General features: G+C 44.9%; 1 protein-coding gene across 1 annotated transcript in view; it reads right to left on the bottom strand.

Moving 5' to 3' along the window:
* Positions 1–1,973: 1,973 nt before the first annotated feature.
* The window catches only part of SMAD3 (SMAD family member 3), an 81,343-nt gene continuing 58,256 nt past the window's right edge, over positions 1,974–25,060 (bottom strand). The window contains exons 3-9 of the mRNA XM_068410098.1: positions 24,440–24,574; positions 23,666–23,740; positions 21,344–21,394; positions 14,132–14,344; positions 12,659–12,796; positions 9,575–9,719; positions 1,974–6,633 (exon numbers count right to left, since the gene is read on the bottom strand). Of these exons, the coding sequence (XP_068266199.1) occupies positions 6,510–6,633; positions 9,575–9,719; positions 12,659–12,796; positions 14,132–14,344; positions 21,344–21,394; positions 23,666–23,740; positions 24,440–24,574 (881 nt within the window). The 3' untranslated portion in view covers positions 1,974–6,509. The remainder of the gene's footprint in view (positions 6,634–9,574; positions 9,720–12,658; positions 12,797–14,131; positions 14,345–21,343; positions 21,395–23,665; positions 23,741–24,439; positions 24,575–25,060) is intronic.

Genomic DNA, 25,060 nt, shown 5'->3' with positions numbered 1-25,060 from the left:
CGGTTCATCAAGGTGGGAGCTGTGGCTAGGAGATACTAGGAGATGGTTTTAACTATCCTGTGGCTAGGAGATACTAGGAGTGGTTTTAACTATCCTGGTTCCCAGCCGTGGTGGGGCTCGCTGTCACTGCCCTCCCCTCCTTCCCTCCTCCCCTGCAGCCTGCCTAGGGCAACTGCCTGTGCCAGGAGCCTCCTGCAGAACCTGGGGAGGAGAAACCCTCCCTTGGGCCGGGAGAGAGCATGGAGACGGGGATGAAACCTCTGGACAGAAGCACCTGTCTCAGGTGTAAAACCAGAGACCTGCTCCCCCAGTTTGGGAGTGGGCGATGGCTGGTGGGGCATTCCCAGGTCTGCTCTGGCATGGAGGTGTTCCTGTACCAGCCCGTCCTGGTGACGGTCTGGGACAGCCCTTGCAAGAGGGCTTTCCTGCCAGTACACACCAACCCTTGTTACCCAGCTGGTGCCTGAACTGAAACCTCTGTGCAGTTTTTTTTTCGCTAAGGCTTTGAGATCTTTCATTTATTATCAAACCTCTCTTTGGCTTCAGCTTCCCATTTTCAGTGCAGATGAGAAGATCGGGGTACTGCAATCCGTGAGAGATTCAGGTGACAACTGCAGAACTCGCAGCTCAGAGCTGATTTACTACATCACACTCGAGTTTTGGCAACCCCAGTCCAAAACCTGGACGAGACCTTTTTATTACCACATTGTTGGAAAAGCGAGTGGAAAAAATATTCTCGTAAATCCTCTGTCAGGAAAAACAACAAAAAAAAAAATCGGAGTCTCGGTGAAACCCGAGGAGGACCGTTAGTTCACAGCATTAGATCATCGTGTGCCTTGGCTCGGTGACGCCATCTGGAGAATGCCCTCTCTGGGGCCAGCTGGATGCCAGCACACGTGTATTTTGTCCCCCCCGTACGGCACCTGACCCCACTACCTGCCCGCTCGTGGAACAGCTGCTTCGCTGGACGCTTCGTGGCCCCGAGTCACCTCCTGGCACAGCCCCAGACAGGACGGCAGCAGCAGGGACACGTCCATGGCATCCCATCCTCTACAGCTGAGCAGGGTGGGGGCGAAGGGCTCCACCACCCTGCAGCCGCCACCCTTCAAGCTCAGTTGCTGTTTAATTTCTGACTCAGCGCTGGCCTCCTTGCGTGGCCCTTACAACAAGGGGCAACAGCCAAAGTGCAGCCTGGGAGATGAAGACAGGAAAAGTTTTCCACTAGGAACATAATGCAGCCGTGGAACAGCTCATCCGGGGAGGAGGTGGGCAGAAGCTCTGTTAAGATTTTTCTTCAAGATTTATCTGGACAAGAGCCCAGCTGACCTGATCTAGGGTTGGTGAGAGTCTTGGATCAAGCATGAGGTTGGAGTAGAGACCTCCCATCGTCTCTTCTGACCATGACCTCTCCGATTTGATAAACACTGGGGCACTTTTAAACTGAGAGGCCAAACCTGTGCCTTCAGTTCCTCCACACAAAGACACCAGAGGTATTTTAGGGTCTGCCTCGTGACAAGATGCTGAGGACAAAGCAGTAAACACTCCACTGCTGCTCCTACGCTTCTGATCATGGAGCTTCCTAATCCACAGCCAGAAGGTGAAAAGTACAGCCCGGTTAGAGTGAATGTTCAGCTACATCTGACTTTTCCAGCAATTTGATAATAAATCCTTTGAGCCACAGCGCTCCACTTCTAGTCACCTCTGAATCCCATTAATTAAAATAATTAGTTGCTATTTTAAAATTATTTTTTATATCTGGCTTTAAATTCTTGAACAAAACTGTCCGAACTGTAAAAACAATTAAGATCTTACCTGTAACTCAGATCTCTTGCCAATTACTGGGAACAACCTTCATTACACGTGCCTAAAGATGCTGCTGTGTCTGAATTCTCCATGCTTTCAAACTGCAAATGCTTTCAATTTGTGTCCTTAAGTGTATTTTTACAATATCCTTATTTTCTCATGAGCCTCAGTTTTCAAATCAAAGTTTATTAAAATGTCAAAAATAGAACTTACAGTTTCACGTATGAAATAAGAGGGCATACATAGTACAGGCCTTTAGTAACAAAATAGGTGAGTAATGCGTAACAAGCTAAAGCAGGTCGGGCACTAACATACAATCTCAGGTTAAGAAGAGCTAAACACTAACGCAAACATGCTCGTACATATCTATCAACGGGGGAATAGTTCAGTCTAGTGTGAAGAAAGTCGGCTGCCTGCCTTGGGAGAGGGAGCAGCAGCCTGGTGCAGACTCCTCTAGTACCCACGTACCGGAGGAAACGTAAGCTGAACCAAGACGTTTATGGAGTAACAGGTTATTGTCTTTTTAAAGCCTCATAAATCTGAACAGACCCGAAGAGCACAAGGCAAGGGCCCAGCTGGGAACCTGACTGGTTGTGGAAGGATAAAGCAGCAACTCAGGCAAAGGCTCCTGCTGCCCACGTCCTCGTTCTGTTTTACTCGCCAGGGTTTGTTGCTCAGTTCTGAGGCGAGTCTCTTCTTCTCACATCAGTAACTGCCTCATTTCTGGCAACCACCAGAAAGGAACAGGTGAAAGATTTAATACTCTGAACCCTTAATTGCCCTTTCTGTTAAAAATTAAATATTTGATTCATCTGAATATTCCAGAAAGACAACATAAATACAAAAGCATGTACATAATAAAAAACATATACTGAATTTCTTAACCATACCGCTCAATCAGCTACTATATAGCGACTAATTATTTCTCACTCTAGCTTACCAGCTTATTTGGGAAATGCCGTTCCTCCTCCCTACCCAGTACCTTGGAGAACTAGGGAAGCTCACGGATGGGTGTGACACGGCTGGAGTCCTTCACTGCGCTGTGTTCCTTTTGCTCCTTGTGCTTCTCCAGTTAGTAAGTAGCACAGGGCACGGATGTCAATGTTTGCTGCTTGAGATGGAGTCCTGGATGGGAGAGGAAACTAATTTGTTTAACTCTTTCTCAAAGGTTACCCCCAGCCTTTGCATGGTGTAGACAGGTGGCCAGAGCTCTGAGGAAATCTGTTACGATTAGATTGCTCCATCTTTGTCCATACACATGCTGATTCCTGGTGATGAAATCAAATGGACAGCACTGGATAACTTCTAAGATAAGCTTAACACAAAATACAAACTGCAATTCAGTTCAATACGTTAATAATAATAAAAAAAAAAAAAAATCACCACAGTCATTTAAAACCACAAGGCCATCAATATCATCTGCCAGCAGCCAGGCCCTTGTGTACGGCTACACCAATTAAAAAGAGTCAAAGTTCCTGCTAGTGACTCTCTACGAGTAACAAAAATGTATGAAATCCTGGTAAAACTAGCCCAGACTACCCTTAAATGAGAAGATATTCCAGTAGAGCTGTGTAATCTAAGCTAGGGCATGGCCGATCGCATACATTTGTGCTACATATCAAAGCTACTTTAATAAAGTTCTAGAAAAAAAGTACAACCCAGCAGCAGCCACGTGCACCTCCGGGCACGGCTGCCTACGATAATCCCAGCCCCACGCTGCCTCTTCCCTTCGTTAGTGTCCACGTGAAGGGGGTGATTAAGCACGTTTCAGCTCAGCCGTAACAGCCCTCGGCTCACACCCCGTCCCCAGCCTTTATCTCTGCATTTGTTGTGTGGAACAGGACTTTCCATCTGACTTTATAAGGTAACTTTCGAAACCACGAAGCTTTTATGAATTAGTGAGAAGGCAAACAAAGGGGAGGAGAGGAAATTAATACTTCAGTGGAGATAATCTCAGTTTTATCTAACTGTCCTGCTAGAGCAGCTTACATCTTCCATTTGAAGTCATTTTACTTAAGGGATGATGAGGTGAGATTAATTAAAGTTTTTGTTCATCATCTGAATCCTGTTTTTCAAAAGGCATCTATTAATAATGGCCAGCAATTAATTATCCTTTATCAAGGAGAAGATACTAATCTGGTTCCTAGTGGAAATCCAGGTCCAGTTCTTAGTTTGGCTGAGGAGGTGATTCTGTGTGCAAATTCCTATTAAAGCCAGGGTTTATTCCAGGTTCGAGCCTCTGGGGCAGGCTGGGCTCCTGCACACACAGGGAATGAACTCTCTGACACTGGAATTTAAGGTGTCATCTTAAATGCACCACAGAATCCAACTTCCTCCACGATTACGTGGACAACGCAAACAGTTTGCTCACTAAAATAAGCAAATAATGACTTAAAGACACTCAGGGAGGAAACCTGGGGCCGTTTTACAGAGCAGATTTTTTCCCCTCTCTCACTAAAACAGCAAGTCAAGGACTTCCACAAAAGTCAGGATCGATTTTGGTTTGCAACGATGTTAGAAACCTGTATCTGAAATGCCAAATCAGTCCACAATGACACAGACCTGCTTTTGAAGTGGCTAGAAAATAGTATTTTATAGAGATGCTCCTATTGCACAAGTCCGTGCAATCAGAGATTTAACTAAAACCAGACACATTGCAAAAACTAAACAAAAAAAATTAAAAATCCTAGCAAACCTCCAGCGCTGTGATACAAGGCGTGTCACACAGTGAAAGCTCCGTCACAATTCTGCAAGAGGATATTCAGAAGTGCCTGGACCATTCAGGAGCACACCCACCACTGACAAATCTTTCTCAGAATTTAAATTTCAGATACAAAATGTCATTTCTTCTTTCTGGAAGAAAACCCTCTAAAGCATCCCTTGCTCTGCCTGGTAAAGCAAACCCCAGCGATGAGCCTCTCTGGTCCTGTGTCCACCCAACAAGGGGCCCTCGTACCCCGTCTCGCTGCTGCCTCAGGTCCAGAAGTGTTGGTTTGTTGCAAACCAGGTGGTGGGGCTGATAAACGGAGCGGTCTGAGAGCAACAGGCACGTGGGAAAAGCCTCTCTCTGAAGCTGCAAACCTCAACCAAGCAGGCAGGAAAACTGCCCCCGAGCTCAGCGGAGCCGCTCGCGTTCCCATCTGGGAGCACAAAGTTTGCAGGACTAAAGCCTTAACACAAACCCCTGTAAAGTCCATCCGAGTCTGTCCAGTCTGTGTGTGATTCTGGGTGTGATTCTGTCCTTCCCAGAGCCAGATCTACCCTGTGTGTTTGTCTTTCATACATTAAAAAGAAAAAAAGATTTCCATAGGAAACTGATTATCACTTTCTGCCCTCCCCCTGCTAATATTTTGGCACAAATGCATGTGATATGCGATGCAGATATAAAGAAACAGATAACTGGACAGCACTGACAAAGTTATGAGACTTATTTGGCAAATTTGAACCCTAAAAACAAGTGCTAAGAGTTTTTTCCAGTTGTGGAAGTTGTTTGCCATGAGAGTTGCTGCAGGGAAAAAAAAAATATTAAACAGTCTGGAGCATGTATGTTTAAAATGAACATTTTATAATACAAGTAAATACACACTCTCCCAATTTCTCCAGGCAAAACCACATCTCAGAGCAGTTTAGTCAGCTGAAATAAGTTCTAAACAGAGGCTTTTTGTGTCTGAGATGTCCTGGTTCATGCGCCGTCACGTGTGACAGCATGGGATAACCTATTAAACTGCAGATGCTGGAAGTGGCAGCAAGGGCCTGTTCGCTTCCATCGCTAGAGCAGACCTGGACGTCGAATTCACTAAGCCCCTAAGGCTTCCGAAGTGGCAGATACCATTCAACATGCTGAGAAAATAGAATACAAACTTTGTAGTTAATGCAAATAGACTGCACGATAACGAAGGCTTAACTGAATCCAGGCAGAGCTCCCCAGTGACGAACGTCTGTCTGTGAGCAGCTCACGTCAAAAGTCGCTGCAGCAATATCAGGAGGAGCCTGAAGTGTGGCCTGTTGCTTCATGTCAGTCCAGTCTGCGACCATCAGGGGATCAGCTGCATCCCTCGGGCATGAAGCAGAGATGCCTCCTTAGTAGTCCAGCGTGGGAGAATTCATTCCTTTTGGGACCATTACTGGGGGAATTCAGTTTTTGTGTGTGCTTTAAACGCTTCCTTTCCCCCTGCTGCTGCAGTCCCAGGGAGGACAGGCGTGGATCGGGTGGGTGGCGACAGGAATGCACGAGCAAGAGTCACCCCAAAGCCCCATGGTATCTGGTTTTCCGAGGTGCTGCGTGACACAAGCTGGAGTTGTGGGAGGCAAACAGAAAGCTTCCCCCGAGCCGCCGGTGGCTCCTGGGTGCCCACAGCAGCACTGAGTGACGGCTGGAGGCAGAGCACTGGCTTCTTTCCGCTGAAACAAAGTCCAGTTTTTTTGTCGTGAAAAACTTCAGCTTCGAATTCTAACTGCAATGGCCCGTAGCATTGTAACCAAAGTGCTAATAGTTTCAGTGGAAGTGGCTTAAATGGGTATTTAGTTTAAAAAACAAAACAAAAATGAAGAAAACCCATATTTTTTTTTTTTTTAGCAGATTTTTTTCCTCCTCCCTTCAATAACTGGGAATTTGTTTTCCATGCACTATGCATTTTGCTAAGGGTTAAGCCAATTCCATTTTCCAGAGTCTTTGTTCCCCCCACCCACCCCCAGGAGGTGTTTCCTTAGGAGACACTGGAACAACGAATACTCGGGGAGCCCATTTGTGTGAGGACCTTGTCCAGCCACTGCAGAGGACCGTTGAGATGCAGCTCGATCCAGCAGGGAGTACTGGTCACAGTCTGCCGCCTGCGAGAAAGAAGGGGATGGGGGGGGGGAGAGAAGAAAAAAAAGAACACAAATGTGACTTACTAAACTTTACAAATGTGAAAAGGTTTTACAGCTACTGAAGCATTCTTTCCTGCTTAGACAATAGTCTTGCATGTGGGGCCAAAGGAACGTCTCTCTCCTCTACAACACGCTGCTGGCCCGTGCTGCCAACTCCTTTTAGAAACCGACCTCTTCTCTCTACATCTACAATCCCAAAGGAGCAACTCGCTGTATAACCTATTTACTACTCAGATCCCTGGAAACAGGCAGCATCTGGTGATGAGGCTTTGAGCAACCTGGTCTGGTGGAAGGTGTCCCTGCCCGTGGCAGGGGGGTTGGAACTAGATGATCTTTAAGGTACTAAACCATGTGTTTTACAATCCCTCAAAAGTTGGCGGCTGTGGCCGTAGAGGGGGATGCCTCGCAGGGTCAGCACACACCATGCTTTCACCTTCCCCTGCCACAAAGCACCTTCCCCCTCTCCTATCTGTCTCTCCGTTGTTATTCTCCCTCCCATGGAGGGTCTCCAGATGGTAAAGCCAGAAGAGATGAGGAGGAAAGGATGGGAAGGGAGGCCAAGGCACAGGGCAAGGGGAGAGGAGATGGCAGAAGTCTTGTTCCAGGCAGAGAGGCGGGGACAGCTGCTGTGGAGGAGGAAGATTATGAAGAGAGAGAAATAGCCTGGAAACAGCCTTGCTTTACACCCTCATTTCCCACAGAAACTGTCCTTGGAATCTGTCTGTGGGAGGGAGGAGCCGAAGTCTGCAAGGCCGGCTGCTGAAAAGGGGACCCTTCCCTCAGGGGAGAGTCCCTGTGCTCTGGGGGCTGCCCTGTGGTCCCAACGCCATCCCTGCCCCTTCCCGGCGGGGTGGAGGAGCGGGGCTCGGGGTACGGCTCCGCGAGGCTTTGGCCGAGGGCTGGAACTGGTTCTGTTGGTGAATCCGTATCTCTCATCCCTCGAGCTGAAAATGGCAGCAGGTCCCCGGAGGCACCCCACCCATCCCAGCTCCACGCGGCTGACCGGAGCTGGCAGGCCGGGCGATGCCCCAGGAGTGGGCGTATGGGCAGGGCTTCTGTACAGCGACTTAACGGTCAGTGCTCTGCGTTAAAGGGCGTCTCCTGAGCGGTTTGGGCAGGAGGGCTGCAGGACAGGGAGAGCAGAGCAGCTCTGTCAGCTTCAGAGAAGCAAACAAACCTCTCAGGTCCCAGGAAAAAGTAGTGTCCCCTAACACAGAGCATTCCCCTTTGCTGCCTGAAACCAGGCTAACACTGAGCAGTCCAACAACCCTGTACAGAAAACCACTACCCGTGGGGCCGCCACACTTCTGCCCTCTGCAAATCTATCATGGCAAACTTCATTCTGCCTTCCCACCTGGATGACCAGCACTTCGGCTCCAGCCCTTCAGAAAGGCAAACCCTCAAAGCTCTCCATGACGTCAGCCTGCTCCACCAGGCTCTCACTGGACAGAGAAGAACCTCTGTATCACAGAGGCTGCTTATGCAATTGGCTTCTCCCCCTTCCCTCCACCAAGTCCCCGGCAGACAAGAGCACTGAGCACCCCACCAGACTGCTCAGCAGGCTAAGCAGCTCAATCAGATGCAGCTCTCACAGTAACGTTTTCATATATGAATCAGTTCAACAAATAAACGTGCTCTGACCAAGGCAATCAGATGTAGTATTTTGTGGCAAGGAAACGAAGGAGCAAGGGAGCAGCCTCGGCGCGGTCAGCGCGAGCGTAGGGTTTCACTGACTACAATACTCTAATGGGACGGTCGACTTTCCGTAAGTCACGCTCATCTGGATTTCATTACGAGCTGTGGCTGCAAGCCAGGGCTGAAATGCTCTGGCCTGGGTGCAAGACAATTTCAAAACAAAATGGACTCCAAACATCTGGAGAAATGAAGAAAGTAGGAGAGTAACGTGCAGGGCCCCGGCTCCAGCTGATACTACGGCATCTCCCCCGTCTGCTGCTCCAGGAGGCAGGGGCTGCCCCCAGATTTTCAAATAAGGCCACAGATGTAAAGGGGACACAGTCAAGTAAGTATTTCAAAATCCCATTTGGCTTAAATCCTTGTCAGCTTTCTCCCTTGTTCATTTTCCAGTGGATTTTGCCTCTCCTACTTGTACTATCAAGCGCTGGGGACGTTTGCTCGCTAACGCAGCGGGGTGACAGTAACACAAGCTCTGGAGTACTCCGTCCCTCGTGCTGTCCTGCTGTCCCCGTGTTGTCAGAATCACCACATCATCAATCCCAAACATCAGACCCAACTGCATCTCCTTTTTTGTCTGAAATATTCACTGGGAAAGTAGTAACCCTGTTTCTCCCTCTGCCTCTGGTCACATTTAAGCATTGCCCTACGACAAGCACTAAGGAAAGGATGAGGAGATTTAATTATAATTTTGCAGCAACTTTAACCGTTCTTCCAAGTATAAATTTTCAAGCCAATCTGCTTTTATTTTAATCCCATTAGTCCCTGTTAAAAGAAGCATCAAACCCAACCCATATCTACTAGGAAGCACTCACACTGATCCTGTCCTGATAACAGTGTAGTCATAAGACTCTCAAACTATCACATATACGAGAAAAACCACGCACTAGTTCCCACACAGGCCATCTGGATCTATCTACTGTGCTTCAGCTGAAGCTCTTGGTTCGTACAAAGCTGTGACCAAATGCACGTGGTCTTCCAGGTATATCACATGATATATGTTTCACACAAATAGGATGGGAAAACCAAGAAAATTCTGAACAACTACAACCTATCTGCGTTACTACAGAGAGTAGCAGTAATGCAGATCTTCCCCACATCTTAAAAGCCGGGTACAGAAGCTCTGTGGAACACTCTCCTAGGCTGTGAAATACAGGAGTGGCAACGGCAAGCACAAGCACACCACAAAGGTTCATTCCAAAGGCCTCACCTGTATTCTGCTCCCCATCCCTTGACGAAGCTCATGCGAATCGTGCACATTCTGGTCAGCTGGTACACGGCTTCGAAGCCCTGATTTACAGACTGAGCCAAGAGAGCGGCGAATTCCTGGTTGTTAAAAATCTTCAAGTTACATCCTGTGAAAAAAGAACAGGACAAGAATGAGGTATTAACTTCACTAGCTTAAGAAATCCATTTCTTTCTGAGGATGGAAAGAAACTCACTGCTGCTTTCCCATGTCCTCAGACCATGGGACACTATACACAGATTGTTTAAACTCAGCATTTCAGAAAAAGGAATCAAGGGTGCCACATTTCCACAGCTCATATGCTGAAAAGGAAGAAAACCACATTACAGGATGGAGAACGACAAATGCTAGTGCCCACACAGCAGATTGTGATCTACGAGACCAGTCCTAGATCTGCCGGTCTGGGGAAGTAATCGTCCCTCTGTACTGGGCACTGGTGAGGCCGCACCTTGAATCCTGTGTCCAGTTCTGGGCCCCGCACTTCAAGAGAGATGTTGAGGTGTTGGAGCGAGTGCAGAGGAGGGCGACCAAGCTGGGGAAGGGTCTGGAGGGTCTGACCTGCGAGGAACGGCTGAGAGAGCTGGGGGTGTTTAGCCTGGAGAAGAGGAGGCTCAGAGGTGACCTTAGTGCAGTCTACAACTACCTGAAGGGAGGGTGTAGTGAAGTGGGAGTCAGCCTCTTCTCCCAGGCAACCAGCGATAGGACAAGAGGACACAGCCTCAAGCTTGGCCAGGGGAGGGTCAGGTTGGCCATTAGGAAGCATTTCTTCTCAGCAAGGGTCATTAGCCATTGGAAGGGGCTGCCCAGGGAGGTGGTGGAGTCACCATCTCTGGAGGGGTTTAAGAAAAGACTGGACATGGCCCTTAGTGCCCTGGTCTAGTTGCCATGGTGGTGTCAGGGCAACGGTTGGCCTCAATGATCCCAGAGGTCTCTTCCAACCTGGTTGATTCTGTGATTCCTGGGATCCTCATGTGGAACCTCCTTCTATCTCCCTTACAATCGCTTCCCTCATATTGTAATTTTAAAGCCTAACTATGACCATAACACTTACCAACAGCGATCACTACGGGGCCTGAAAGAAAGGAATGTACAGGCTAAAAATAGGAACTCACTGGTGTTGGGGTTACATGGTGTCTGTCAGCAGAAGTAACGGAGAAGTTCTGGAGTAAAAGTGCTCCAGCAAGCCAGAAACCAGTCAGCAGGGTTAAAATGGCTGGTAGCAGAGCTGCTTCTGCTGTAATTGTCTCTTAAACGTAATTTTCACACCAAAGAATCTTCCTTTAAAAGTGGAGTTTTCCCCCAATGTTTAGTCCCAGCTAAAAGACTGAGAACAACGCAACGTTCAATGTTTTTAGGTGATAAAGGTGAAATATAACAACATTCTGCATGGTTTAAATAAACAAATAAACACACAACTCTTAAAAAAAAGCGTTGCCATGCTTGCTTTTTCCCAGATAACAAGTTAAACTCTGAAACTTGGCACACAACTAATGCTCGTTTGGGATTACATATGGGCCAAGTCTGAAAAACAACCCTTTGGACGGTGATGAATTGTATTGCTCTAAAGTCACTTCTGAGCCTACTCTCTTGGGCTGGACTCACACTGTCATCTGTTTTGGGTCAGACTGCATACAGCAAAGCCTGACCGCAGGCAACAGCTCAGCAGCTGCAGAAACAACTACCCATTTTCGTGACCATAAAAGAGCACAGCCCAAGGGCCGTGTATCTTGCAGGAGTTGGAAGGGAAGCTGTGTCAGGCGTATCACAGTCTTAGAGGTGAAAATAAGAAGGGTGAGAGCATCAGGGCCAGGTTGAGCACGGAGAAAAAGCTATGGCAAGGAAAGAAAAAACTTGATCAGGATCACAAGGTGTTCGGAGGTCAGGACTGGATGGGAACAGGTCTCTCCACGACTGTGTCTGGGAGGAGCGGGTACGACTTGATCTTGTCAATATGGGAATGAAGAAACTCCTTCAAACCCGGCAAAGATTTGAAGATGAGTCTGAGAAGGCGGCCAAAGACTGTGGCAAAAGTGGGGAGAGCTGGAGTCCAAAAAAATGTGCCTTAGATGAATCTACAGCGGAAATGTGGGCTGTTTGTGTCTTCAGATGTTGACTCCAGCCGGGGTGGACTCTTGTGATGTGGCTGGAGAATTAAGTCATGTTTGCAACACTGGCAGCTGCTTCCTAAGCATCTGAGAAAGGAAGGCCGTTAAGATGGGCCAGAGCTTGCAGTGTGTGGATCTCTTCTCAAAAGAAAGACAATCTTTATTCAAGTATTTCTAAATAAAAAAGTTCATTTTTTAAATATATACATACTTTTAACTGTAAAAATTTAGCTTTTGTAAGCCTAGCTAAACAGCCAAATCCCCTTTCGAATGGCATCCTCTCATCCGAGCTCTTTTGCATGTATCTTAACAAAAAAAAAGTATTTTCTTCCTAGACAGATGCAATAGATTCTCTTGTGATCTTTCAGCATACTTTAGACATGCGTTTGCTGTAACCAGAACAAGCTGCCTGCAAATACAATTTCCCTAGAATAAAACTAATTCACAAAGAGAGGTGAAAGTTTTACTACAGAACAGATAAAAGTAAATATTTCTATCTATTATGGGTGAATATAATTAAGAAAAATTTCTTATGTTATATGCTTTTACTTATAGGGACAAACAAAATTATATTGACTATCAGGTAATTACAATACAATAACAGACTGATAGAACACTGCCTGGAACAAGTGGCAGATTCTGCAAATTGTTCTGCTTAGATTCTGAAACACTGTTTCTTTCTACTGCCATGAATGTAGTGCAAACAGTTGTTGGAGCATGCACAGTAGCTTCCTTTATCAGTGCCTTCATCCTTTATGCTACAGAAAAAGCCCTGCTCGAGTTGTCAAGTTGCTTATAACAGGGTTCAAGTTTCTGATGACTGTCAAGAGCAGAGGTCAGCAAACCCACGCCGACCTTGACGAAGAGCTCGCTCTCCATAGCCAGTCCCTGTTTGTAAAAGGTGAAGCCCGTGTGGGATCACAGATAGGACACACTTCCTTACCTGGGGGGATCTTGCAAACTGTTGCTGGGTGCCAGCCATAGCGTTGGTTGCAGTTGGGAGACTGGACAAAAATGGCACTGTCACTAAGGCACTCGGCAAACACCTCGCCGCCAATGTAGTAGAGTCTTACTCCTCTTCCTAGGAAACACAGGGCACAGTTGGGGTTTAGCTTAGAGCACTCACCTGCAAAACCAGCCAGAGCTGGTAGAGACGTAGATTACGTCTGCAATTAGACAGCTCTCAAAACTACGAATGATGGAGAATGAAAACCACCTCTTTTGGCCCGCTGGGTACTCCCACTAGGGAGCAATACATTTGCTCTGTGAGCGAGTGAAGCTGAGGAAGGCAGAAGGAACCATTTATACAGTCAGAATTGCACTCTCCGGCCCCAGTGTCAATCACAGCCTGGATGGCATAAATTTACCACCTCAAACCCTGCTTACTCCAAATATGTCTCTGATATTCTCCATATGAATGTTTTATCAGTTAACAAATGGTTTTCAACCTTTTCTGAAAGTCAGCACAGCTGGATACAACTGTTCATTTATTTATTTAGTGATTTGGAATTAAATTACACAACGTTTTCAAATTTTTTTGCTTGAGATTATGTTGTACACAAGCACAAACAAACATTTCCCATTGGAGTTTATGCAAATTATTAAAATCTCAGTTAATAAAGAAATAAATTTCAGGAATATGTCTTTGTTGCTCAAATAAACATTTGCTGTGGTCTTACATTCCTATTTGAATATCTTGCTTTCATTCTTCCATAAAGCATACGGAGCCCGCTGAATTTAAAGACTGATTTCTGAATCTTGGTGAGTTTTTTGGGATTGGGGTTTTTTTGGTGCTAGAAATCATATTAGAAATAAGTAAGGAAAGATTCTCCTGTATAAAGTTTACTGCTCAGGAAATGGTATAAAGGGGAGCAAAATCAGGACAAAAAGCAGGTTCATTGTTGATAGACGTCAGCCTTTTAATTTTGCCTTTTATTAAAATTGCATAAACCTGGGATATTCTGTTTAGTTTAAATTTTATTTGTTCTATTTAGTTTAAATGAAAACAAAATTACCTTGCAGTATAAGCAGGAAAAGTGGAAATTGAGATTAAAACCAAGGAGCTGAGTTTCCATTTATAAAAGGGCAGTCAGTTAGAAAATAAAATAGTGCAGGAGGGAAAAGGAATACACAAGTTTATCACTAATATCCATCCAAATACAGAAGAGTGCATGTAAAAATTTAAATTCTGTCTCTGTTACATGCAGTAATTTTAGTGTTCCTCCGTGCATTTTTTGTATTTTTTCATAAAAATATAATAAATCAGTGTTCCTCTATGGAAGATTAGCCTGCTAAAACACCCTAGATATTCAGACATTGCAAGCTGCATGCCAATTAGCTAATTAAAAAGCTCTATGTGCAGGTCTCCCCATTCCACCTTGAAAGACACTGATGCAAACAAGGAAATAGAAATTACCAATGTGTCGTCTTGTGAGTTCCACTGCTGCATTTCTGTTCACATTAGACAGTAACCCAAGGCAGAAGCGTTCAGAATTAGATGGGTCAGTGAAACCATCCACGGTCATCGAGGGCTGAGAGGCGTGGAAAGTCTCTCCCACTCGCTGGTTGAGTTCGTAGTAGGATATGGAGCACCAGAAAGCTGGCTCGCAGTAGGTAACAGGCTGCAGATCTGCACAAAAGAAAAAGCAAAATGAATCACAGGCCATCAGGAGAGATGAAAAAAAGCAACTGTGTTGAAATATTGTTCTGCTTCATTCCTTGGGCTCACTTTAACCACCAAACTTTAATTACTTTACAGATCTTAATGGACCACAGCTAGAAAGTGACATCACCCCTGAAGCTTTTGGCACATGGGAGAATCACAAATAGTCAAAGATATTAGTCAGTGAGTGGGGTGTCACTTAACTGTCCTCATACTTGGAGAAAATTTAAAAAATAAACTTAGCTTAAGATCACTTTTAGGTAGCTAGTACCCTAAAAAAGGCAAAAGAAAAGGAGAGAAAAGGAAGAAACAGAAAACCTTAGAAAGAGCAGACCACAAACCTTCCAGTAACACAGGTCTCCAGAACCCCAGTGCTGTGCACTTACACCAAGTCCAGCTTTCGTTCTTACTGACTCTGTTAGGATCTCTCTGGCGCTGATGAAACCAGTGGAGCTGTCTGCAATATGCACTAAACTGTACGTAATACTGGCATCAAAGTGCTTTAAAAATGAGATACTTTCTTCCAGTGCACTTGATCTCAAATTACCCAAAGAAAATCCATTTCCCCAATAGGTGACGACACATCGCTTTTATTGGGGTTATGGTTTGACTGAAGCAAAAGGACTGAAGTTCATGAGCAGACTGAGGCAGTCTCAGGAAGGCAGTACTTCATACGCACGAAAGGTGGGACTTTCAAATGGCATCGAATGATTTAACTGCTCCCACTGAAGCCAATGAGATTTCAGCAGAGGAAGGCTCAACCAAATACTCTTGGAAATACTGCACTAGATGGTGCCCAGTCCTGCTGTAAGCCAAGGATCTGCTGAGCAGAGGAAGCGGAAAGCAGACCACGCTAATTGATAAGTGCTCCATTCCCCACATTCAGTGCAAGAAATAAAAGCAGGACAAGAATTCCCTCCAGTCCTCCCCCCCCAGCTTATGACTTCATCCACATTCACATGGCACTTAAAAGCAGAACACAGCAACTTCCCATCTGGCCAAAGAGTTAGTATCAAGCAGCAAAATCCAGCTTTTTCCATAGGCTTTCCCATCTGTTGCTCCTGCAAGGCTTAGGCGAACCTGGGGCTTAAGAGATCAGCTCCAAAAAATCAAAGACAGGTTTTTACCATCCCACCCTCCTCTCGCACTGACTACAGAGGTTTGAGAGTCATTTCTCAACTGGTACCTGATGTTACTCCGTAACCTTTAGAAACAGGTTGAAGCAGCCTGGCTTCAGCCAAAAGACACACTGGTTTCCTCTCCGTTATTGTGGTGTATGAGTTCCCAAAGTAGCTAATAATCAGAAAAAAACCCCTTAGGTTTCTGCTTTGTTACAAGCTTTGCTGACAGCAAATAAGGAATTGAATAAAAGTGCATGTGGGGAACTCTGGAATCCTTAGCAGGTCTTCAAAGTCCGTGAATTTTGGAGCTTATACCCATTCACAGCTTCTTTCACAGTCTCTCTCTTTCCTTAATTATATCATGTGAAAGAAAAATGCTCTATCAATCAGAAGCAAAGCTCGATGTTCCTGCTCTCCTCCACGTTACACCCACAAAAGAAAAAGCATATTTTCCTCTTACAGAAAAGGACATAATGCCAAAGCAAAAGCTGACAGAAGGCAGCTCAACAGAACAGAGGTTGCTACCTCAGTTTGAGAGCTCTGGTAAGAAACCTGCTGTTTCTTCACATTTTAAACATTTTTTTTTAGCTTAAAGCAAGCCCCTCTCCTGACATGCACAGAAGATACTGAACGCATTCAGGAGTCACACAAGTTTACTGTCCCTGCCTTTTTCTCCTGTATGACATATTTGGTTTCCCACTGGAAACTGCCACATTAGGCTATTTCTCCATTTCTCCAGGCTCATTTCATCCATGAGCAGTTGTGACCTGCAGCAGTAATCTGTCCACATCATAACTGCCTCTGGGTTTCACGGGACTCCAGTGCGATTTGTAGAGAGGTACAGCACATACCAGCACTAATCAGTCTCTTAAGGTGTGTCCACCTGCTTAAGAAAACAGATTGTGTCCCACATGACCGCGCTCTTATTCCACAGCAACTGCCTTTCTAATCGAAAGGCTGCTCAGCTCCAGAAAAATCAAACCAACTTTTGTTGATCCTGAAAGTAATGTCCTCAGATTGGTACTATTCAGGTTATAAAAACACCATAGCCTGCATTGCCCTCTATGGTTTCGTGGTCCTTTCCTTCAGAAACCACCTCCGCTTGGTTGTGACTCAGGGGAACTGTGGATTCCCCACTGAAGGGTGTACGGAAATTTTATTTCCGGCTTATTTGCAACTTGAGGAAAGACACAAACCAACAAATCCTATTTTGAAGAAAAACTTCTGTCTAAAATATGCAACCAAGCTTTTAATGATGCTGCTTTCTCCTGTGATTTGTGGTCTTAAGCTTCAGCTTAAGCTGTCATGGGATGGGCGAGTCACCTCTTGTGTTAGAGCTGTCCTGAATATTCATTTTCAATTTATGGAGTTACTGCTTGGGGAGAAGTAAGAGAATGTAGCTCTGCTAAAGAAGAGGCTCAGAGGTGACCTTATTGCAGTCTACAACTACCTGAAGGGAGGTTGGAGCGCAGTGGGAGTCGGCCTCTTCTCCCAGGCAACCAGCGCTAGGACAAGAGGACACAGCCTCAAGCTTCACCAGGGGAGGGTCAGGTTGGACATTAGGAAGAATTTCTTCTCAGCAAGGGTCATTAGCCATTGGAAGGGGCTGCCCAGGGAGGTGGTGGAGTCACCATCTCTGGAGGGGTTTAAGAAAAGCCTGGACATGGCCCTTAGTGCCCTGGTCTAGTTGCCATGGTGGTGTCAGGGCAATGGTTGGACTCGATGATCCCAGAGGGCTCTTCCAACCTGGTTGATTCTGGGATTCTGTGTGTGATTCTGTAAAGCCAAAGAATCCTGAGGTGGTACACAACCAATTAAAACATGATGCATTAAAACCAAGTAAATCCTGCCTGAATCATCTCCATGCAAGTTCAACCTTTACTCACTAGAATTCAAAAAAGGACACTTTCACAAGTGTCCACTGAGTATTGCACTGCTACCCACATTGCATCTGCCCTGCAAGACAAAAGTACTATCTGTTCAGCTGTGGAGGAAAAAAAATCTGCTGGCTGCTTTGCACACTCTACAACGTGTGCTCTAAGCATAAGAGCGGTTGTTGGCCTAGTTTCAGTTAATGCATTTGATACACAATGTATACCAGGAGTTACTGATATATGTTATCCAACTGTATTAGTTGCAGCCACATTAATTCTACCTCCCTCCTCGGAAATGAAAAGATAAATAGGTGTGTGCCCTCCCTTCCCTCTGTACGCTGAGAAGAGCTGCCTTTCCACTGCTTTGGGAAATTGTTTCAACACAGAGAGTAACAGAGGCTTATGTTAGTGATGGATTTGACCACAGGGCATGTGCTTATTTCACTTACAGCTTTTGCGTCAAGTCTTTTGTGGAGCAAACACTGACAATGGATTTCCTGTACACCAAGGGACTGCCTCACTCCAAAATAACAATACACATGCAACCTCAGGCCTGGCCCTTGGCCAGCGTAAACTCCCTGACTTCATTCTGAATGTCCACATAATGCTGGCAGCTCTCCTTTCCTTTTGGTTGTTTTCTGTATTTTCTCCAGTTCGTATTTCAGGAATACAGAAGAGATCACTGGATATCTATAACTTCCATTTAAAGCTTAGCTTTGACAACTGAAAATTTGACAACTGAAAGTTTGGACCAAAACTACAATGCTACCAAATCAAACGCACAAGCTGAAAGGAGGAAAAAAATAAATCCCAGTATGTTACCTTGCAACACTTGTGTGTCTGTGCATGGAAAGATGAAACCCCCTAAGTTCCTTCAACCCCACGTTACAGTCTTACAGCTTTGTGCTGAAATACATACCTTGCACCTCAAACAAAGCTTGCTTCTATCGTCCTAGCTGGTTTGCCTCATGCTAGTTTGCTGCCTTTGTAATTCTCTGGAATATGGCCATGGGATTTAAGTCCAAAGTTCAATTTACACAAAGTAAACTGTCTTAAAAGCTTCAGGTAGTTCTGGTCAAATAAATGGACATCAATACTGTGACACTGTTTTCTTAAGGGCAAAACCACAAAACCCCAAAACCCCACCGCATTCTGCTCTTGAGAGCTTGCTGATAGTTTCCTCATTGCATACTGTTGTGTTTTTTAAATTGCTATTCTATTTTCTTAACAAACATATAGAGAAAGCCTCATTAAACTTGCGCAGATCAAAGTACAGCCCTAGACACTGGAGTGTTCTGCTTGTCCACAGAATCACATAGCACAGCAGAAGCAGGTCACCAGCCACCAACTAACTTCTAAGTGGAGAGAGAACCTGCAAAGCTGAGGAAAAGTTCTGCTCTCGCAGCCTGTGCAACCCCTTTCTGGGCTGCAGAGATCATCAGGCTGAAAGTCTGGGGTTGTTTAGCCTGGAGAAGAGGAGGCTCAGAGGTGACCTTAGTGCAGTCTACAACTACCTGAAGGGAGGTTGTAGCACAGTGGGAGTCGGCCTCTTCTCCCGGGCAACTAGCGCTAGGACAAGAGGACACAGCCTCAAGCTTGGCCAGGGGAGGTTCAGGTTGGCCATTAGGAAGCATTTCTTCTCAGCAAGGGTCATTAGCCATTGGAAGGGGCTGCCCAGGGAGGTGGTGGAGTCACCATCTCTGGAGGGGTTTAAGAAAAGCCTGGACATGGCCCTTAGTGCCATGGTCTAGTTGCCATGGTGGTGTCAGGGCAATGGTTGGACTCGATGATCCCAGAGGGCTCTTCCAACCTGGTTGATTCTGTGATTCTGTCTGATGGGCTGCTGGTGTTTCACCCACACTGCTGTAAGCAGCTCCTCACCTTAGATATGCCATCTATGAGGCACAGATGATGACAGTTCTGTCACTTGACAGCTTACGAGTTGCTCAGCTACATGCCACTTCATTTATTATTTTGTAGCTTCCTCACATGCAAAAATTTACAATAAAGTGTTTAAAAGAGACAAGAAGTTCTTAATTTGTGGAAGCTCTGGCCTAAGAGCAATAAATATTTGGTTTCCAAAACTTAACCTTGGTAAGTTAAAATGCTTTTCTGATGTCTGCTCCTTAGACTACAAAGAGATCCCTTGTGGTTAACCAGTTTCACCTGCTCTTACTTAGTTTTTGTCCCCAGACAGCACGTTAGACATCCAACAGCCCATCAGCTGAGCAGCATGGGTTAATAACCAGTGTAGAAAGGATATGCACTGGGGCCTCTTTCCTAGAAACTCCTTTCTTCCTTATGTAAGGCAGATGCCACAGTGAACTTGCCAGGTTGGTTTTGTTACATGTAATTGGCTTTTTATTTTTAGGTTGAAAAAAAAATGCTAGAAATTCTCATTAACTCCTAGGCAGCACACTGGAGCATAATGGATTCAAACAAAAAAAAAAGAAAGGAAATAAAAATAAGTCAGCTATGTATTCTCTTCTTAGGCTTTAACAGTTAAAGCAAATAAAAATTTAGTGGCACCGTGGCAATAGATTCCACGCTTTGGAAAAAAAAAGGCAAAAAAAACAAAGACGAGAGAAGTAATCCCCCCTTCAACAGCCCCAAGATATCCACAAGTCAGCCAATGACTAACAAATTTTGGAGCAGTGTCAAAGTACCCTGTGCCAGGATTAAAAGCATATGTAAACTTTACAGCTATGGTTATTCAAGAGTAATCTCAAGTGGCCTCTGTCTGCTGGCTTAATGAACATGTAGAGAAGTGATCCTGCAGCTAGCCAGAGCTGTGAGTGCTTTTTATGACAGACCGTTCAGAGCAATTTCAAATAGGGCCAGAGCTCAAACTGATGAAGATCAGACCTTTTATGAAATAAAAGGTATGAAAATAAAGGGCAGAGCCATTTGAGGAGATAACAGAGGTTCAGAAATAGCCACAAACCCTCTAATAGTAGCTCAAAGGTAAAGGCCCTGTTCAACTGCTATTCCTTCTTCAGCTTTCCTCCTATTTACTGTCTACAGGTTATGGAGTGATTCAGTGCCATCAGAGGTCTAGTACAGCACTTAGGGCTGGACTATCTCATGGTGCCCAGGATGGAGTTAGGTGGGAGAAAGATAACTCGAGATTGCAGCCTAACTTGAGTTTGCTTGAAGAAAACCAACTGGCTGCTCGGTCAGAAAATTCCCACAGTGCATCTGTGGTTTGTGCATCTCATCTACAACATTCCTCCAGGCTCATTTGAGCATGAGACCCCCCAAACACCTCTGGTACTCAGGTAAGGTTTTCTGTGACATCTGCACCTCTCCATATGCTAGCAGTCCTGCCCTCTGTCCATTTATTTGGACCCTCCAACTGCACACCAACCAACCAACGAGCCTCCCCCACTCTGCTCTGCTCAGTCCATGCTCATTTTCATACTATAACAACTCACACACCTGGGCCATCAGTTGCTTCAGTGGTTTAGGGCACTGGGACATGAGGGCTCTGGGCTGCTTTATCCCTACAAGGTCTAGGAATGCCCCTTAGGCACGCTGGTATATTGCAAAAGAGTCCAGTAAGCACTACAAATTTACACAGTAACTTTCCAGGAGACAAAATTTAACCTCAATCTGTTTCCTTTAAAAATATATCACAAAACCACCAGCAAAACAGACGAACGTGTTCCTTGCAAACTCATGTAATTAAACAAGTGTATTTTTGCTGCAGTCCTTCACTCATTCTTTCTGGTATTTGTCTGCCAACAGTTCCTGTTTTTTATTTAACTCTCTGATATAAGTTCAGATTTCTTTATTTCATGCAGAGTTACTATGAACCACTGTTATCACAATAAAGAGGATTAGGAGAAAGGAACATCAAGAGTGCTCACAACCTCATCAAAATTGCACAACCTCAAGAAATAACATCATCATCATTAAAATGTCACTATCTTGACTGTAATTACACACAGTTCTCAAGATCACATGCTTACCCAGATTATTGTGTGCTGGAGACATAGGGTTTGGTGATAAGTTTGGAGAACCTGAAAATCAAGACATTATAATTATTAGTGTGGCATCTGCACAAGGGAAAACACTCGCACAAAATCTTCAGTGCTGCCTAGGCTTGTTGGAGGGATAACCCACTTCTCACTTAAGTCTTATTTTGTGACACTAGCAGCTTCTCTGATGTTGTTCACTTCAAGAAAGATGTTGAAGTGTTGGAGTGAGTCCAGAGGAGGGCGACCAAGCTGGGGAAGGGTCTGGAGGGTCTGACCTATGAGGAACGGCTGAGGGAGCTGGGGGTGTTTAGCCTGGAGAAGAGGAGGCTCAGAGGTGACCTTAGTGCAGTCTACAACTACCTGAAGGGAGGTTGGGGCGCAGTGGGAGTCGGCCTCTTCTCCCAGGCAACCAGCGCTAGGACAAGAGGACACAGCCTCAAGCTTGGCCAGGGGAGGGTCAGGTTGGCCATTAGGAAGCATTTCTTCTCAGCAAGGGTCATTAGCCATTGGAAGGGGCTGCCCAGGGAGGTGGTGGAGTCACCATCTCTGGAGGGGTTTAAGAAAAGACTGGACATGGCCCTTAGTGCCCTGGTCTAGTTGACATGGTGGTGTCAGGGCAATGGTTGGACTCGATGATCACAGAGAGCTCTTCCAACCTGATTGATTCTGGGATTCTGTGTGATTACTCTTTACATGAGCTTCCAAATGTTATTACTTATATCAACTTGCTACACCTGCGACACTGCTAAGCATCTTCATAATGCATTCACTTAAGCTTAACCCATTAATTTTCAAAACTAAGCATGCAGTTGACTGTTTTACTTTCACTTGCAGTTATCAAAACTCCAGGTACCATCATGACAGCTACAGTCAAACCCAGTTAGCTGGGCATTTAGGAGCTTGATTTTACATCGCTAGGCACAAAACATACTCGTAACAGTCGAAAACATACCCTTTATATCAACAAATCTTATTGGGTTTGGGACAACGGAGTATTGGATCAAGCTATACAGATCTGACCAAACAACTGTCAGAATTTTATCCACAATCATTTCAATTTGGTCCACAAATTCTGTGCATGTATTTCAAATATCTGCACTTGGATATCCAGAGTGATTTCCACAGTCTCTGGGTGCCACATGGATGCACACAGGTGGTACAGCCCATTTTGTCTTTTCCTCTCATACTGAGTTTGGCTGGTTTCTTTAAAATTTGTTTTTCTCTAAAGAGGGAAGTCCACAACATCTGAAGGAAGGGCTATAGCATTTGAACATAAATTGGGTATTTATAGCATCTTCCAGACCAGTCCTCTTCCAGGCCACTTTCCAGAAAGCCATACATACATTCCACATGTCAACCACATTACCAATAATTGCATGCACTAAAATGGATTGTGTCAATAGGCTTATGTTTGATGTAGACAAACCAACCCACTCTGCCTTCCTCCATCTGTGTAACCGCGGTGAAAGACTGCAAATCAGTCATCCCTCTTTTAGAATCCCACATATGCTCTACGGCTGGAGAAATGCACAGAGACCAAGATATTTGTGTGCAGTAGTTGCATTGATTAAGTTCTGCATGTCTGTCTCTATGTAAGTGCCATATATTTGCATATCCCTCCTGTAAAGCATCAGCCTTTCTAACCAAGGATGTGTTTTTGCTTTTGAAGCAAAAGTTTTATGTATTCAGAGTCTGATTCAGTGGTTCTTACTCACAAGCAGTGGCACCACTCAGATCAACAAGATGCCTTAAACAGTTACTCCCAGAAAGATGAGACCTGCATGTTTAATTTTAGTGTTGATATAGGTTAGCATGAACACTAAGGCTTCTCTTTCTAAACAAGGGGTTACTTGTTTTCTTGGCAATACGAGAGAACTCAGACTTTCAACTTTCTTTGGGATATACCCACTAAATGATAAACCCATTTAAAAACAAATCTCCTAGTAGTCATTTCAAATATAGTTAAACTGGACATTTAAGTATGTAAACAACCAAATGATCAGAAAAATGCCTCTGCAGAAACACAAATACAACACAAACTATCATCCTTAGATGTGTTGCCACAGTTTCAGGCTCCTGCTTAGTAGTATCTAATGATGGATGTTGGGGAGAACAGGAACACGCTGTACCTTTCACCAGCAGCTCTAAACCATACAGCCCTGTGCTTTACATGAGATGTCAGGCTACATTTGCACTCCTACAGGGATAAAATACCTCAAACCACCATCTGATCTTCAGTGCCCCGAAGAAAAACTCCAGAAGCGTCTCTGATATGACCTAGAAAGCTGCAGCAAATGGCAAAAGATGACTTACCTGCATCCATGCTGGGGTTCATCTGGTGGTCACTAGTTTCTCCATCCTCACTCAAATAGCCTGGAGGAGGTGTTTCTAGAAGCATAAAATGATCATACTGTCATTGCAACTGGATGCAAAGTCTGGATTTTAGACACCAAAAACATTCACTTTGTTATTCACAAGGAGCTAAATTTCCTATTACTTTTCTTCCTCAAGCTGCTGAAAGGAGGAGCTGGCACAACCAGGATGATAGTCATAGCATATTTGTGAATAACAGAGGAGGAGGGAAACAAAAAAATCCGGATTTTCAGTCCCATAAAACTTTAAGCCATGTAGACAGTTTTCTGTCCACATATTTTTCTTCTCCTGGTGTGCAGCTGCATAGCTTGTCCATGCAAATAAGGTGTAAATTGCTTGTAAGAGAGAGACATAAATAGAAGAGCTCAATTCCATCAGAAATTTAGAGAGTTTTACTCAAGTTAAAATGGCTGAATTTCATTCAAATCTAAACGTGCTAAGGGAACATCCAGCCTCAGATTTCACAATAAACTGAGTACGTACTACTGAAGGGAAGAGGCGAGTTCAAAGAAAACAAAACAAAACTATAAACAGCACTTTTGTGCGGCTGCATTTACAGCTTTCATCTATTTTTGTACAGGTTCCCACTCCTTAACTTCATAGTAATGATGGAAAGAAGGACTTCCCAGTCATTCAGCTCAGCACACACAGGCAGAATTCACTGTGCAATATGACCCTCTCTCCTCCGCTCGCTGTATGGAAGATATACTGTACCTGGAATGTAGTTGCTCTGTGGCTCGATACCTGCTGGGAAGTTAGTGTTCTCTGGAATAGAGTGACTATAATCATCTAACGGCGGGAACTCGGCTGGGATCTCCGTGTGCCGAGGCACCAGCACTGGAGGTAACACTGCACAAACGGAGAAGAAAAAAAAGGTAGACCAGCAACGTTAACAGCTTTAAAATAAAATGACTAAAACCCTAGAAAATGAAGAGAAACCAGTTTGGAGTAACACCCTTAAATACATGCAACACCGAAGTCGCTAATTAAGGGACACAATTTGATACTTGCTTCTGAAACAGCAGCAGTTAAAGATGCTATTCTTAAAACATCTCGGCTGGGGATGGCATACGAGCTTATCTGAGCACACCACGTCTGCCCCTTCTGAGGCAAAGAAACAGGTCTTCTTGAAAAACCATTTAAGAGAAGTTATACCACATGATTCAAAAGGAATAAATTTCCCATAAAATGGAACAGCAAGGTAGGATTAGCATAAACATCCAGACTGGTTCTGCAGATTTGTACTGACATGCAGCAGAGCTATCTGCAGCTCCAGATGAAAGTCTCTTTCAGAGGCAGGAGGAGACTTCAGAACAGGAAGTTCAGCCGTGTTGG

This window comes from Nyctibius grandis, chromosome 11, assembly GCF_013368605.1.
Source record: "Nyctibius grandis isolate bNycGra1 chromosome 11, bNycGra1.pri, whole genome shotgun sequence".
Classification (NCBI taxonomy): domain Eukaryota; kingdom Metazoa; phylum Chordata; class Aves; order Nyctibiiformes; family Nyctibiidae; genus Nyctibius; species Nyctibius grandis.
This window is presented reverse-complemented; position numbering and strand designations above follow the sequence as displayed.